Source organism: Ambystoma mexicanum, chromosome 11 (assembly GCF_040938575.1).
Source record: "Ambystoma mexicanum isolate Mex_15411 chromosome 11, UKY_AmexF1_1, whole genome shotgun sequence".
In the NCBI taxonomy this organism is placed as follows: domain Eukaryota; kingdom Metazoa; phylum Chordata; class Amphibia; order Caudata; family Ambystomatidae; genus Ambystoma; species Ambystoma mexicanum.
In genome coordinates, this window is record NC_090934.1 from 1076488612 (window position 1) to 1076505995 (window position 17384).

General features: G+C 48.6%; 1 protein-coding gene across 1 annotated transcript in view; it reads right to left on the reverse strand.

The window, feature by feature from the left end:
* Window positions 1-17384, reverse strand: part of ARID3B (AT-rich interaction domain 3B) — a 454686-nt gene that overhangs the window by 172973 nt on the left and 264329 nt on the right. Inside the window, exon 4 of the mRNA XM_069624337.1 lies at window positions 16944-17016. Coding sequence (XP_069480438.1) covers window positions 16944-17016 — 73 coding nt within the window. The remainder of the gene's footprint in view (window positions 1-16943; window positions 17017-17384) is intronic.

Here is a 17384-nt window from a genome sequence, read left to right on the forward strand (position 1 = left end):
GGGAGGTCCCAATCCTTGTATCTCAACCTCTCAGAAACCATGCGTGAAGGTTGAGAGTCTTTACCTGTGGATGGAGAACCTGTCCCTCCTCGCTCTCAAGAAGGTCCTCTCTTTGTGGCAGACGAACATGTCCTCCTGGCCCAAACCCGGAGCAATTAGGATCATGGATTTCCTTAATTATCTCAACCTCCTGATGACTTGAGGGATGACAGGGATTGGGGGAAATGCGTACAGGAGTGGAAACTCCCAGTCCCCTGCGAACGAGTCTCCTAGAGCTTCTTTTAGGGGCAATTCCCTTGAGCAGTACCGTTCGCATTTCCGGTTGACACTAGTCGCAAACAGATCCACTTCAGGGGTTCTCTAAAAGGGGAAGATCTTGTGTAGGACTTCCTGAGCTAGTCCCCACTCGTGGGAGAGACTGCTCTGCCTGCTCTCTGGCTAGTTGAACACTGCCAGTAGGGAGATTCCTTCTAGAATTGCCCAGAACCAGAGCGGCATTGCCTCTGCACTGTGGTAGTGACCATACACTACCTTTCTTGTTGAGGTAGTACATGGCCACTGTTGTCTGTCATTATCAGGACATTCTTTCCCCATACAGAGGGCAGAAAATACTTCAGCACTAGACTGATTGCCCTCAGCTCCAAAAGGTTATGTGTAGTTTGGACTCCGATGGAGACCAACGACCGCTGATGGTCAGTTCATTGGTGTGGGCTGCCCACCCTGTGAGTGAGGCATCTGTCACTATCGTTATCTCCGGCCATGGTTGCCAAAAAGATTCTCCTGTGAGGATATGCTTGTTGCAAGCCCACAATCGCAGATCTAGTGCCACTCTGGTTGGGACTCGCAAAAGATCTGCCATCTCCCCTGAAAATTGGACCATTGAGTCCAGAGGGGCCACTTTATGTATCTCATCCTCTATCTGGCCTCTGGCACCAGAAAAATGCAGGATGCCATAAGACCAAGCAACCTTAGAAAATCGAAGGCCGGTAGATGCTGGGCATTTTGGAACTTTGTTACCATCTGCAGAATGTGGGGAGCTCTCTTCGGGAGGAGAGGCTTTGCCCGATAAAGTATCCAGAACTGCTCTGATAAATTGGAGTTTGTGATGGTATCATATTGGACTTCTTGAAATTCAGAGAGAAGCCCAGTTTGTGTAGGAAGTGGCAGGTCTTGCTTCGACGTTCCTGGGCTTGTTCTGGAGAACGTGCCCTGATTAACCAATCGTCCAGGTAGGGGTCAACGTGAATTCCCTCTCTACCGAGACTCACTTCCACTACCGCCATCAGCTTTGTGAAAACTCTTGGGCGTAGGTCAACCCGAATGGCAGAACTCGAAACTGATATTGAGAGTTGCCAATCGCGAACCTCAGGTACTTTCTGTGCTTGAGATGGATTGGCACATCAAAGTAAGCATCCTGAAGGTCCAATAATACCAACCAGTCCTGGAGTTGGAGAGACTGAAGGATATGAGAAAGGCTAACCATCTTAAACTTGAAAAAGTTTCTTAGGAAGGACAAGTTCAAGTCCAAGATGGGTCTCAATCCTCCGTCCTCCTTTGGGATGAGAAAGTATGGCGAGTACCAACCCTTGTTCCTCTACGCTACAGGTACCTGTTCTATTGTACCTTTCTATAGCAGGGTTAGAATTTCCTGCAGCAGGAGCGGGTCTGGAATTTTGGCAGAGTTGTATACCGGAGGATGATTGAGGTTTCTTCTGAAAGCGAAGGTAGTAACCTTGGGATACTGTTTCCAGTGCCCAAGCATCTCAAGTAATGCCCTGCGCCATTCTTCCAGGTGCTGAGAGATTCTGCCTCCCACCGGGGTCTTGTGGGTCAAAACCTCAGAGTGGCTTTGCGGCAGCAGAAATAGCGGCTGATGGGACAGTTGCCGCTGCTGGGGCAGATCTAGCACCTTTTCCTCACCCCCGAGGAAATTTCCTTTGTCCTCGGACTGGCCGGTCCCCTTCCTTTTCCAAAAGAGGAATAAAATTGAAAGGGACGACCCCCGCCAGGAAGATGAGCATGTGTAGGGACGTTGTTAAGGTTGTCATATTGCAGCACTAAGTGACTTTGCTGCCACTTTAGAGGTCTGCAGCTTCTCCAAACTTCAGTCCGCCATGCTGCCGAACAACCTCAAGCCGTCAAATGGCATATTGAGAAGTCTGGCCTGCACATCCAGTGCAAAACTTGACTTTCTCAGCCATGTAAATCTGCGTAGTACAGTACTAGATGCCATGGACCTACTGATGCTGTCAGCAGTGTCCAAACCTGATTGAGGCATTCCCCCAAAGCCTCTTTTTCATCCATCTATGGCTAGGAAACCTTCCCGTTCCTCACCATCAGGGATATGTTCAGCTGCCGCTGTCATACAGTTCCACAGGGTGTATGTAAATCTTGCAATGGTGCAAGTTACATTTGTAGATTTCAATACTGTGCTACACGAAGAAAAAAAATGTTACGGGACCATGCGTCAATTTTGTCATACCTGTCCGGGAGAACTGCAGGATATGCTGCATTCCTAGTAAACGTGGCCACCTGAACCACTAAACTTTCAGGTAATGACGTTTCCTTAAATATTCAGGGCCTGTATTTATATGTGTTTTTTTTTTATTTGCTGCAGGAGCCGACTCAGGATTTTCCCATGCAGTACTCGCATTCCTTTGCAAAGCTATCTGAAAAGTATGGGGTCTTGTTGAGGTTCCCCTGAAAGGATGTCCGTCATCCTCTTGGTAAGAAGGGGAATTTCTGTTCCATCCTATAAATTCTGTTACCCTACTCACTAATCTCCTGTATCCTGCATCTGCATGATAAGCAGGGTCAGGTTTTTCAAACTCATACTTTGGAGATGTGTACAGACCACTTGCTGTCTGTAGGCACTCATATAGGTCTACCATTTTTGAAGGAGGGTCAATCAACTCCCCAGGTACTTTCCTTGTTCCAAACTTTACACCAGCCGGTGAAACTTCCTCCGAGGATTTCTTCCTCATAAACGGAGGACATGGATTTGAAAAAATCCTGTCTATTTTCCGGATGGAAAATCTTCTCCGGTGGCACAGACCTTGCCCTCGACACAGAAATCGATTTAGTGATGGGAATTAAAGAAGTCGACAAGGGCGTCGACGTCATCGGTAACTGCTTTGATACAGTTGAAGGAACCCTTCAATATCGAAGGAGTACTCAACTCGAGTCTTCGAGTGGCCTGACATCACCTTGGACTCAGAAGTCTTCGAAAGGGGCTTCGATGACGATTTTAATGGTGGATGAGTAGCAGATGCCATTTTGTCAAGTATTGCCTACGGTTTTTGCACTGGTAGGCGTTTATGAGGCGGAGGATACCCTCGACAACGCCCTCGATTTTTCGTCAGATCTTTTTGGCTTAGATCTTCCTGTCACCTTTAGTATGAGCAGGGACATGGCTTTCATTAGACTTCTTTGAGGGGGGTCTGGGCCGCATTCTCAAAGATTTTTAACATTGAGGCTCTGAAGGCCTCCCACTTCTTCAGGGAATCATGTTTAGAAGGGCAGGTGATAATCGCTTCTGAAAACGTCGAAGAAGACCTGTGTCGCCTTTTCTTCGACTTTTTTGAAGAAGACTTCCTAGATCTACTCCTCGACCTTGATTTCTTCGATTTGTGACGTCTTTCACTAGACTCAGCCAAGCCTTTCTTCCTTCTCGAAGACGACTTTGAGGACTCCTTCCCCTACCGCCAGTGTACCGCTACGTTCCTTTATAACTTTATTGGTCATCGCCTGACAGGAACAGCACTAGTCTATCCGATGGTCAGGACCAAGGCACCATAGGCAATTTCGATGGAGATCTGTTATCGACATCTTCCCGCATTTCTTGAAACCAGTTTTCGGCGTGGAAGGGTTCGATGACCAAGATATTTTAACGAGAACTGAAGTGCCGTTTTCTTGATACAAAGTGAAAGCTATCAGAAAAACGGAACTGAGGCCAACAGGTGCGGCTCGAGCCATTATACTGCGGATGACGACGCTGATAACGCTGAGGGGCATCGACGCTGCATACTCGAGCAGAGTGCCCTCTGGTGGAGAATTTCTTTTTCCGAAGCAGCAAAGCTGAAGCTAAGGATATATTCAAGATGAGGAATACGTAGGAGGACACAATCCATTCGAAATGCAAGGTCTTTTGCAAGGAAGGCAGTCTTGACCACTGGACGAAGAAACTGAAGAAAAACTGTAAGCGAAGCTTGCTGCACCTCGTGGACCCTTTGTTTGCCCGGTGAAGCCCTGCTGCAGTGCTGAACCTCCTATTTCAACATGGACTAGAGAAGCACAGAAAGGAATTCTCCCCTTGGGTTGGTGGGACCAATTGACCCCAAGACTAACTCGACTGAAACCCCTCTCTGCTAGCTGCACTTCCATTGCTGTTGCACGAACCGAGTGCCAAGGGACAGGAACACCAGAATCGTGTGCATGGTTTTTAAGTTGGAACCGAGCTACAGGAAGAGCAAGCCCGGCCCACCTCAGAGAGCTGGACCCCAGAAGACACAAGGTGTCCAAGAACAGCAGTGGTGCTGTTTGCGAGTAGCTGAAACCGCAAAGTACCACTGATCAGAATTGCGTCCATTGCTGCCGCCGATCTTCAAATCGTAGTGCAGGAGTCCCCAGACGTCCTTCCTCTTGTCCTCACGACTGAGGCCCAGGAACAACAGGATCTGCAGTAACTACAACAAGAACAGAAGTCAGCAGGAACCATTTCTTCAGACCAAAGGTACTGTGAACTAAGGGGTACTTACCTCGTGTGTGTAGCTTGCTTGCTCTCAGTGGAGACTTGCATTGGCTGCCCTTTGCAGAGATGCTGGCAGCTTTGACTTTCACAAGCCTCCCGGTTTGTGGCCCAACAGTGATTTTATTACAACAAGACTAACATTGTGCAAGACCTTTACCTACCTTCAAGAAGTGCCTCAGCTCACCTAGACTTTGCTCAAGTGACATTGGCTGTCCTGGCTCCCTGAAGACTCTTCTTAACCTCGGACTGTGTCTAACTATCCCTCCAAAAAGTCATACATACCTTACTTGTATAGCTGGGAAAGGGTTAATTTACATTGCATTGGGGGGGGGGCGGAGAAGGGGTACAAAAGGGCTTGCTTGTTCGAGAAACTTGTTAACCACTGTTTCTTTCCCTAACCTTTTCCTTTTTGCCACAACTTCAGTATTACCATTTACGTGTGAAAAGTGATATATTAATGTCCATAGTGTTGAAGTCACCTCATGGTGTAGGAAAATCTGCGTGCCATCCCAAAAGGGTAGCTACTTACTTTATTGAACTGAAGGAGTGTATTTTGAAGTGTATTTTTATTGTTGCCAATTGTTCCCTTCTAAAGAAGGCTCATTTGAAAACAGACTTAAATTAAATACATTATTTAATCAAGAAACCTTGAGTATAAGTGTTATTTGAGTACTTGTCACTGTGAAACTGTTGCAACCCTACAGCTCACATTTACCCCTCTTGAGATAACCCTGGCTACTCAGTCACTCTACCAACTTGTTTAGTACAGGCCTATACCAAAGGTTGGGTTACCTATTGCCAAGAGGACAAGGCTGGTGTAGTCTCCCACAGGGTTACTACATAAAATCTTGCCTAAAAAGGTTTAAAAATGATCCTTTAGTTTTTATTAAGCAGGTTAACATTGAGACACAAAGCCAAATGTCCCCTCTGGGGTGCCTGAAAGTTGATTAACCTTGCTTCCTACCCCTTAACTTGAGTCAGCATACATACATCATACACCCCCCTTTCCATTGCTACATTGCAGTCTTTCACTTTACCCTCGTTTGTGAATTCCTCAATGTTTTGCCATATTGCTTTAGTCCCATTGCCATTTCTTGTCAGGTATTCTTGTCTAGCTGCAACCCCTCACTTAGTCCTTAACTTTGATACACCCATAAGTCTACCAATGTTACCACAACACAGTTGTGGTCTCTTTACCAACAGGTCTTTATCCCTGCCACCTCTTTGTGATGCCACCCCACTCATTTTCTCTCTGCTGCAGAATGAGGAGCCAATACAAAGGGTGTCACTAATCCCAATTGCACATGCAATAGAAAATATAACTTTGTCCAGTACATATAAGCCATTGTGCTTTAAATATCTTATAGATGTTACAACCTAATGCATCTTCTGTTGGGTACCAGCTAACCACGTTCTTCTAGGCTATAACTAGGAGCTAAATAGCTCTGTTCCATTCAATTTCAAACCCTGGAGAGGTAGTCGACAGCCCTGCCGATGTCATTGAGCTTGATGCTGTAACTGCATTGGACTTCTCAAACAGCTGGAGCATTTGCTGTTTAAATTCTCCCGACAACTCCCGCAGTGCCCACTTGGAGGCAAATTATGGACTGCTTTCCTTGGACGAGTCAGACTCATGTCTATGCTGCTTCTTTTTCTTGTGGAAGGAGGACACAGTCTGGGGAGACTCACTACGGTAGTGAGACACTATCGCTTGTGTTGCCTGCCTTCCCGATTCTCAACCTTCTCAGGGTTGGGGCCCTCAGTATCAACCACCAAGGACTGCACGGACAACTTGGAAGGTAGTCTAACCAGCGGCACTTTTGCCGAGCGCTCCCCCAAAGTCTCCAGGTTTATAGACTGGTAGATGCTGCATTGCTCTGTGAGACGCAGCGCCCCTAGCAACGACAGTGTGGGGCAGTGATTGATATTTTGAAGCTGCTGTCCCAGCAGCACTTCACCTCCAAAGGTTTTGGCACTGACCTTCTGGTTTTTGAACTGTGTTCCAAACAGCAAGAAAGAAAAAAAAGAAAAGGGATCGGGGCATTGCGTGCTGTATATATGGGTGCTAATGTTGGGTACGGAGTATAGGAGTAATGCCACCAGAGCCCAAGTGGGTGGAGGGGTCAATGACAAGCCTCAACAACTGCAGCTGGCACTGTTTGGAGTAACTATTAAGATGAGGAATCTGTGGGAAACTACAATCCATTGACATTAACTTCCTCCTAGGGGATTGCAGCTACATTTGTCACATCTTCATTTTGTCATTTGTTTAACATGTCTAGCCATGTTGCCCAATGATAAACATTAGTCTCACATTAATCATTTGCTAATTCTGCATGTTTGACTATTTATAAGTGATGAGCCAGCATGGAAGGAGCTACTGAGGACAGGTCAGCCCTAGCAGTTTGGGGGGGTTGTATAATTGGGGTTGAAAGATCCCTACAAGCCAAAAGGGCTCCTCAAAACCAAGGAAGGAACCTTCAATATACTACCCACAATGTTAATGTTAAAGGACATTTGTACAGCGCACTATAACCACCGGAGTGGTCCCCTGGCGCCACACCAAATGGCAGCACAACACTGATCTGACCCATCTCCGTTGGCTTAGGAAACCTGGCCCTTTTTCAACTGGCCAAAGAAGATGGTCAATTTAAATAGCTACTTGCCAGCCTTAATTCTGAGCCTTGCCACTTGTGGGTGGTTGCTGCAGACCACAAGTGCTTAAGGAGACTCTGGACTCCCTCTACTACACTGTGGGATGACACCCAAGAAGTTGATTAATGGACGCACTAGTGGTGATTTGTTTCCAGTCAGGATGTAGCCACTGGAGAAGCATTTTCTAAGCTCTTGTTAAGGAGGTGGATGGACTGGAGACTAAGCGGCTCATGGTCAAGAAAAGCTTGAAGACCTGCCAGGAAGAATGTACAAGACACGCAATTCCCTGGCTTACATGGAAGAATAGCTGATCAAGTTAAGAGTTTAGCAGGTGAAAGGGATCTCAAAGGCTTTCTGTAAGATTTTATCCAGAAGCGGGTGCACCCAGATCAATCTAATCTCCAAGTGGGGGGGATGTAAAGCATTTTGTTCATGGAAAAGGGATAACGAGACTAAAAAGGATTTAGTGGAGGGTGCACAATATTCCTGATCCTCCGACTCTTAACGAAGAGAAGGATTGCACACTGCCGAGTCTTCAAATATGACATGCATTACTCACCGTAATAGCATTTCTAATGATTGTATCTGCTTAGATCACATGCTGTGCATTTAGTCTGACATCTAGCACCATCCCCAACGTTACGAGAACTGTACCCAAGCCTTATAGTCTGTGTGAGCAAGTACACAAGAGAGAAGGTGTAAGAAGTCTATGTTCCTTCGACTCCAACAAAGGGGGGGGGGGATGTGAATCTAAGCAGATACAATCATCAGAAATGCTATTATGGTGAGTAATGTAGGTCTTCTGATGGTTGTGGACCTGCTTATAATCGCATGTTAATGTTAAAGGATATTTGTACCGCGCACTATCACCACCGGAGTGGTCCCCTGGCACCTCTGAAAAGGGGAGGGGTGGGCAGTGAGTTAGTGAGAATAAACTGGAAAAGAGCAAGAGAGCAGCGATGTACTGTTGGCGGCCTCAGCCTGGAAGTCCGTTGGCTGGGCTTGGGATGTTTTACCGTCAGTGGCATTGTGTGCTCTTGTGCAGGTCTGTGTGGTTTGTTTGTTGCTGCAGTGTAGTGAAGTTTGTGTGGCTTGTTCTGTTGTAGGCTTGTGGTTGGTTAGAGTTCGAGAGGCGTATGCAGAGGAGGGAAATTGTTAGTGGGTTAGTTAAATGCTGTGCATAGACTAGCGAGCAGAACCCAGAGATGGTGGTGGGATGTGTGAACGAACACTAGCAAAGTCATGTTTTAGCACTGCTGGTCACACCTGAGAATCAGACCTAGAGTGTAACCAGGCAGTAGTGTTGTGTAAAGGTGTGTACAGAACTCCAGGTTGCTGCTTTGCAAATGGAATCTAGAGAAACATTTGCAATGAATGCTATGGTAGCCCCTGTGCCCAGAGGAGAGTGCGCTAGGTGTGAAGGGTAGATCTCTCTTGGCAAGAGTAACAGTGATTCAGTTTACGATCGACTTGGAGATAGCCGATTTGGAACATGGTCCCCTTCTCTACCAGCTTCCACAGAAAAGAAGAACTGGTTTGTTTTCCTGTGGCTTTGTCTTTTCCAGATAGTAGATTATTGCTCTACTTACATCCAGTGTGTGGAGGATTGTTTCTGCCACGTTAGTAGGGTTCTGGAACAATATGGTTACTTCTATGGACAGGTTTACATGGAACTTAGAGATACATTTGGGCTCAAAGCGAGGGTGTTTGGTTTATTTCTTGTATAGCGCTCAAAGTCCGTAGGCATATTTGGCGCTTAACTTAAGACAAGGTTACAGCAATACAATAAGTACTTAAGTGGTTACATGGAGGCAAAAAAGCACAAAACAGTCAAGAAAAATAACATGAAAGGGCTAAGCACATTAGTAGTAGCGTGCAGTAGGCTACGCCTGTATGGTACAGGGAGCTTAGGGTATATACAAAAAGGGGCAATGTTTAGCAACTAGGCAATGGAGCAGGTAAAAAATGGGTCAACTCTGATGGCAGGAGCATGCAAAGGAGGATGTGTGCGCAAAACCACCTTCCATTGTGAATCTTGATGAATGGGCCCTGAACTGAAAGGGCCTAGAGTTCACCAACTCTCCTTACAGAGGTGATCGCCACCAGGAAGGCGGTCTTGTAGGTGAGTGCTTTAAGACAAGCCTTGTGCATTGGTTCAAAGGGAGGACCCATTAGCCTGGTAAACAACAGTCAGGTCCCACCCAGGAACTTGGTTGGAGATAGGGGATGACGTCTTTGTACCCCTTTCTTCCATAAAGGCCTTAATAACAGACATTTTCCACCACAAGACCTTGCTCTGGGACATGGTCTATTTAAGAGAATATAATCTTTAGGTGAGCAATCAATAGGATTGATGCCCTTGACATTATACCAGCTAAAGCGCTTCAATTTGCTGGAGTAGCAAAGTCTGGTAGATTTTCGTGCCCGAGCATGTCCATGCATCTCGGAGGGAGCTGAAGGTGCTTCAACTCTTATGACCTCAGGAGCCAGGCTGCTAATTTGAGTTTGCAGGCATGGATGTGTCTCCCTGATCTTGAGACGGCATGTTGTACGGGCATGGCAGCTTCCTGTGAGGGGGAAGACTGACATTGCCATGAGATGGGAGAACCAAGATTGGCGGGCCCACATGGGGGCCACCAGGATTATCATGACTGGGTCTTGGTGCATCTTGTGCACTTTTTTGTTGAGCATGGCATTCGGGGGGAAACGCGTACACAAATCTCCTGGACCATGTTATCCAAAGACCATTCCCATTGGAGCGGTTCTGTGGGTACCTGGAGGCGTAATCTGGGCATTGGGCGTTCTCCAGAGTGGCGATTATGTCGATTTCTGGGAAGCCCCATTCTGCAAAGACACAGAGTAAAATGTCCTCCTGTAGCCGCCACTCGTGCCCTACAGGTAAGGGAAAGTCTCTGCTGAGTAAGTCTGCCAGAAGATCGGGTTCCCCTGGAACATGTTGTGAAAGGCAGAACATGTGTTTGAGTGCCCACTTGCAAATGTTTTGGGACAGTTTGTACAGCAATAGAGAGTGAGTACTTGCTTGTTTAAGTATTACATGGCCGTAGTACTGTCCGTGAGGACTAGAACCGTTTTCCCCTGGAGGTGTGTTTGGAAGGCCTACAGGGCCGTGAACACTGTTAGCAGTTCCAACAGGTTGATGTGATTAGATGCTACTGTTGGAGACCTTGCACTGTGTGCCATCTGTTGGAGGTGAGCTCCCCACCCGTCAGAGATGCATCTGTGGCGAGAGTGGCTTCTACTGCTGGGTTGGTGAAGGTTTTCCCTTGATCACCAATGAAGAGACTAAACGAGGGCTGCTGAGAACCACCAAATCGTCCCACTGGGCCGGCACCATTGGCTCGAGAGGCACTCTTGCATTGGGCGCATGCGCAGACTAGCGTGAGTAGCTAGGTAGACGCAGGAAGCCATCGTCCCCATCAGTCGCATGGCTTTGCGTATGGTCACTTGGTGACTGGCTACACGGTAAGGGATCTGCAAGAGCAGGTTTCAAAACCTCTCTGAGGGAAAGACGAGCCCGTCTTCTGTCAGAATTAGAGCCCCCAGAAATTGTTTGACTTGGCTGGGGGTTAGACTGGATTTTTTCTCATTGATAGAGAATCCTAGGTTGAAGAGAAAATCACGTCCTCTGGGTATTTGTCTGGCATGTTCTGTACAAATCCAGTTATGAGCCAGTCGTCGAGGTAAGGATAGACGAACAAGTTACTTACCAAACTGGTAACATTCTTTGATGGGATGTTCCTCCGACGTATTCCACATCTATGACAGTTGTAGGAACACCCCTTTGTAGAGCAGTGGAGGCAGCCACGCCCCTAGTAGAGTGAGCCTGTAAGCCTACCGGAGGGTCCTTCCCCGCCAAACGGTAGCATTTAGAGATAGTCAAAACAATCCACCTGGACATGGTCTGTTTGGAAACAGCCTGACACAGCGGTGTCCAGCATAACCTACAAAGAGCCGATTGTCCACTCTGACCCGGGACATCCATGAAAGTTAAAAGCTCAAAGCTCTACTAAGATCCAAACTATGGAGCCTTGCCTCTTCCTTACCAGGATGCAGAGGATAAGCCGGAAGAAACACCTTCTGGCTCAAATGAAATTCTGACACAACCTTCGGAAGAAAAGAAGGTCGCACCCACAGGACAACCCTGTCCTTTTGGAAAACAGTAAAGAGTGGCTTGGCAGAAAGTGCCTCAAATTCAATCACTCTGCATGCGGAAGTAACTGTCACTAAAAACACAGTTTTAAAAGACAACAGTCTCAGCGGACAAGAGTGTAAGGGCTCAAACGGAGCTCCCATCAGGCACTTCAAAACCAAATTTAAATCCCAACCCGGCATTTGGAAAGGGGACGGTGGAAACACATTAGACAGTCCCTTCAGAAACTGTGAAATCAAAGAAATCTTAAAGTAACAACACTCTTTAGACGAGCGCTTAAATATAGACAGCGCCGCCAGGTAAACCTTAATGGTACCCACTTGCAGGCTCTCGTGGGCTAACGAAAGCAAAAAAAGACAACACCATAGGAATGGAACATTGGAAAGGATTCACATTCTGACCTCTGCACCAGTCGCAGAACTTCCGCCAGCAGCAATGGTATAGGGGTTTAGTCGCAGGCCGTCTGGCCGAAGGCAAAACCTCCATCACGTCCACTGGGAGGTCCCAATCCTTGCATCTCAGCCTTTCAGATACCAAGCCTGAAGGTTGAGACCCCCGACCTCTGGATGGAGAACCTGACCCCCGTCCCGTGAGAGCAGATCGTCTCGGTAGGGAAGACAACGGAGGGCAGATGAATATGTTGAGACGGTCCGGGTACCACGGTCTCCTGGCCCAATCCGGAGCAAGGAGCAATGAGGATCATTCGGGAACCGAACCTCCGCAACACCCGAGGAATGACGGGGACTGGAGGAAACGCGTACAGCAGTGGGAAGGACCACTCCACTACAAACGCGTCCCCCAAGGCTCCTCTTGGTGGAAAGTCCTGTGAGCAGAATCTCTCGCACTTCCGGTTGACACTGATGGCGAAGAGATCCACGTGGAGTTCCCCAAAGGGCGAAGATCTCCAAAAGGACTTCCTGAGCCAACTCCCACGTGAGAGACCGTGCTCTGCCTGCTAAGAGCGTCCGCCGCCGCATTTTCGTCTCCGGCCAGATGAACTGCAGAGATCGAGATTTCCTGTTGAATGGCCCATAACCAGAGCTGCATCCCCCCCCCCCCCCTCCCTGCACAACGGGAGGAAACCCTGCCCCCCTTTTTTGAGGTAATGCATGGCCACTGTTGTCCATCATTATCAGGACAGTCTTCCCCCGCACAGATGGGCCAGCCTAATGGCTCTCAGCTCTAACAGATTGATGTGGAGTCTGGACTCCGACGGAGACCAACGCCCGCTGGCTGTCAACTCGTTGGCATGAGCACCCCGTCTCCTGTGAGGGAAGAATCCGTCACGATCGTCACCTCCGGCCATGGTTGCCAAAACAGTGCCCCCTTCATCAGATTCCCTTCGTCGGCCCACCATAGAAGATCCTGCATGACCGAGATCGGAATCTGAACGGGATCTGACATCTTGCCGGAGAACTGCGACCACTGCATCTTGAGAGCCCAACGCAGGTATCTCATCCGCAGTCTGGCCTCTGGCACTAGAAAACTGCAGGATGCCATGGGGCCGAGCAACCTTAAGAATGCAAACGCCGGGAGACTCTGGGCACGTAGAAACTTGTCCACCATCTGCAGAACGTGATGAGCCCTCACCTGGGGAGGCGAACACTGCCCCAGGGACGTGTCGAGCACTGCTCCGAAGTATTGGAGCCGCTGCAAAGGTGTCAAATGCGACTACTTTAAATTCAGGGAGAAGCTCAGCTTGTGAAGGGAATGGCAGGTGACGGACAGATTATCCAGGGCTTGCTTGGGAGAACGCCACCTGATCAACCAATCGTCCACGTAGGGGTAGAAGTGAATCCCCTCTCCTGAGGTACGCTGCCACCACCACCATCAGCTTGGTAAAGACCCTCGGGGCAGAGGTCAATCCTAACGGCAGTACCCGAAAATGAAAATTCAAGTCACAAGCCGCGAACCTCAGGTACTTCCTGTGCTTGGGATGAATCGGCACATGAAAGTAAGCATCCTTGAGGTCCAGAGACACCAACCAATCCTGAAGTTGAAGTGCCTGGAGGACTTGAGAAAGAGTGACCATCTTGAACTTGTCCTTCCCGAGAAGCTTATTAAACCAACGCAAGTCCATGATGGGTCTCAATCCCCCCAGTCTTTCTTCGGGATCAAAAAATAAGGGTAATACCAGCCCATGTTCCTCTCCGCTACAGGCAACAGCAGGGATAGGATAACCTGCCCAAGGAGCGGATCCGGACGATTCAAAGAGCTTCCACAGTGGATTGTCGTGAGGCCGCTGAAGGAGGGGAAGGCAGTAGCTGTGGGCTATGATATCCAGAACCCACACATCAGGCCATTCTCCAAGATGCTGCGCAAGACTGCCCCCTACCGGCAAACCATTTAACATGGCCTCATGACTGAGCTGACGCGGCTGCGGCAGTGCCTGATGGCAAAGAGGCAACTGCCCGAGCGGCTTTGGCACCCCGAGTACCCTGTTTTCCACCACAGGTACCCTTACTGTGGCCCCTTTGACTGGCAGCTCCCCTTGATTTACCAAATGAGTAGAAACAAAAAGGAACCTCCCCTCCATTGCTGTCCCCTAGGACGAAAAGACAGAGGGTGACATACTACAGTGCTCAAAGACTTCACTGCAGCTTTGGAGGTCTGCAACCTCCAAAGGCTCTCGTCAGCCTTGCTGCCAAATAAATGAACGCCATTAAAGGACATGCTCAGAAGACGGGATTGCACATCAGGAGCAAACCCGGACTTCCGCATCCACGCAAACCTGCGTAGTACAGTAGTCGCAGCCATGGACCGGTCAACAGTCTGCCGTGTCCAACCCCGACTGAAGGGATTCACAGACAGCATCCTTGCCGTCACGCACGAAGGCTAGGAAGCCATCCCTTTCCTCCCCTTCGGGAATATGCTGAGCTACGTAGGAAACCGGTCCGCAGAGTGCGTGTAAATCTTGCCAGGGCACATGTGGCGTTGACACCTTTCAGTGCCATGCTCCCTGACGAAAAGACCTTCCGGGCCCGTCCGTCGAAGCGCTTGTCGTCCCTATCTGAGGGATGGTAGGGTACACCTGCTGCCTCGAGGTGGCCGTAGCTGCCTGAACCACTAAACTCTCAGGAGTAGGGTGAGTAGACAAATAGCTGGGGTCGCTAACAGATACTTTTTCTCCAAATTCTTATTGACCGCCGGGAGCGAATCCGGGGCCTGCCAAGCCGATGGCACCCTTTTTTGCAACGTAAGATGGAAAGGCAATACCGGGTCCAAGATGTCAGTAAGGTCATCCTGAATAGAATCCTCAGGAGGACTGGACCACCCCAGGTATTCATAAACCCTACACATGAGTCGCCTACAGGAAGAGTCAGCATGAGGCCCCGGCTCAGGCCTTCCAAACTTAACTTCTGGAGAAGTAGCCAGGCCATTGGCGTAATGTAGGGACTGCTGCAACTCCTCCAATGGACCGTCACCGAACAATCCCGGAACATCCGCCTGAGCAACAGGATCTTCAATGTCTGATCTTTCCTCCTCTTCAGAAATTTCAGGCAAAGGCTCAGAAAACCCAGCCCCATCAACAGAAGGCCTCCCAGACGTAGAGGAATCTCCAGGAAACTCCTTGACACAGTACGCTCAAAAAACGCTGAAGGCACCGAGGGCGCCAAGAGCCTCGACGCCGATGGCATAGTGAACATATTTGTCGAGACCGCTCAAGGCTTCCACGCCGGAATCCACATTGATTGAATCGACGCGAGACCTTCGGTGTCGACGCCACTACAGTCGTGGGCTGATAGGACGGAACAGCATCATCCGAGTCTGACTGGACCGGCACCGAACGAGCCGACGCTGGTACCTCCACAGGCTGCACCGGTCTCGCTGGGGACGGGGACCGAGACCTGGACACACGGCTCTTGCGAATGCTCTTGTCCGCATGGGACCTCGAGGGCTCCGGGTGCGAGCCGCGACGCGAGCCCGAAGGCATGCGAGCCTTGCAACTGAAAAATTGCCATCTGTTCTTTAAACGCCGCCCACTCCACCAGTGTCGATGTTTTCGTGGGACAGGCGACTTTATGCCCGGCACCATCCTCCAAAGGACGGGGAAGGTGACCGGTGGCAGCGCTTCTGAGAGTGCCGCGAAGACGAGGAATGGCGGGAACCACTACGGGACCGAGAACCTCAAGCTTCCTCCCAATGCGGAGAGTCGCCCCTCGAGTCGTCGCTGCAAATCCTAGACTTCAATCCGATTTTACGGGACTTTTTCGATGGCTTACCTGCATGAAGCTTCCCCTTCCTTTCACGCAAGGCCTTGGCTGTAAGAGACTGGTATTTGGAGCAGTCGCCTGTGTCGTGAGACTCACCCAGGCACCATAAACAAATACATTGCGCGTCGGTCAACGACATCTTGGACTTGCAGTCCTGGCAAGTCTTAAACCCAGACTTTCGAGTCGGAGGGGTCAAAGAAATAAAGATTTTAAGAGATTTGAAGAATCCACGAGGCGCGCCAAGTTTCACGAAGCTAACACATTCGCTGTCAGAAAAAACTGAACTTAGGCGCCGTACGTCCTATATATAACATCCAGGGATGTCTACCCTCGACGGAGGCCCTCGAGGGACATGGGATCGACGCCATACGCCCACTGCTGAAAAGTTTCCGAAGAGAGTAGGAAGCCGACTGAGATAGGGAGGGGGAGAGATGGGGAAGAAAGAGCGGGGGTGATAGTTGCACAGCCTATTCTTCCTAAGACAGGGGTGAAGAGTAGAAAGGAAATCAAAATAAGTGATAGATTAAAATCTATATGCTTCATCTTTTTAGTCATTTCATAGTGCCACAGAGTGGGGAATGTAATCACTACATCCAAGCAGTCCATCACAACCAACCTTTGAGAGAATTAGTTCTCTAGTAGCGGCCATTTACAGATAGGGAAGAAACCTGTTCAATTAAAATAATTTGTTGGCCATTAAGAACAAGTGCAAAGGAGTAACACCAAGCTTGCTCTTTATCCTATGTCGGCGCACTCCCATGTGTCCTTTGTTTTTCAAGTGTTTATAACCAGATCTTACTCTCCTGTGTAACTTTGGCATTCTGAATGGTGACCAAAACTCAGATTGCAACTTACTGAGGGAGCATTTTAGTCTACCACATTCAGCAGTTTGAGAATAGTTTTCCCTCTACTACATAGAAACCCTTGAACGCCTGTATTGGGGCCTATTTTCAGGAGGGGTTCACCGTCAGATTTTGAACATGGCAACAGGAACAATCACTTATCTGGGCAACACCAGTCGATAAGTGGGTTACCTTTACCGTGTTGAAATCATGCCAGGTGGTAAGCACTCCTAATAAACATAATAGATTTCAGTCAAGATGAAAAGAAATTATGGTTTCAAATTCTACCCCCGTTATTTCCATTCACTTACCCTTCTTCTGCATGAAAATGAACAAGTCGTCGAGGAACTCCTTCCTCTCGGGATCACTGTCCAGTTCATAAAGCTGAATGGAAAAAGAGTGGAGATAAATTGATGCAAACTTTGTAGATCTTACAGCCTTCAAGCAGAAGCATTTTTCGTGAGCACGGTGATGCAAATTGAAATGCATTAACTGGTCACCCACTGATAAGCTTGTCCACAAGACACCTAGTCCTCCAACAATTTGCCAATTAGAGGCAGAGATGGAATGTTAAAACATAATGACATTACAAGATGATGGTCAGAACGTGCTTCAATAAGGTTTACCCAAAAGGCCATATTGGCCTAAATAGAGTGGGGAATCGCATGGAGGAAGCAATACAATGCGCTAAGAGGACCAACGCCACTACAGTGAATAAAACCAGGGGTTGGGGGGTGGGGGGGAAATAGGGG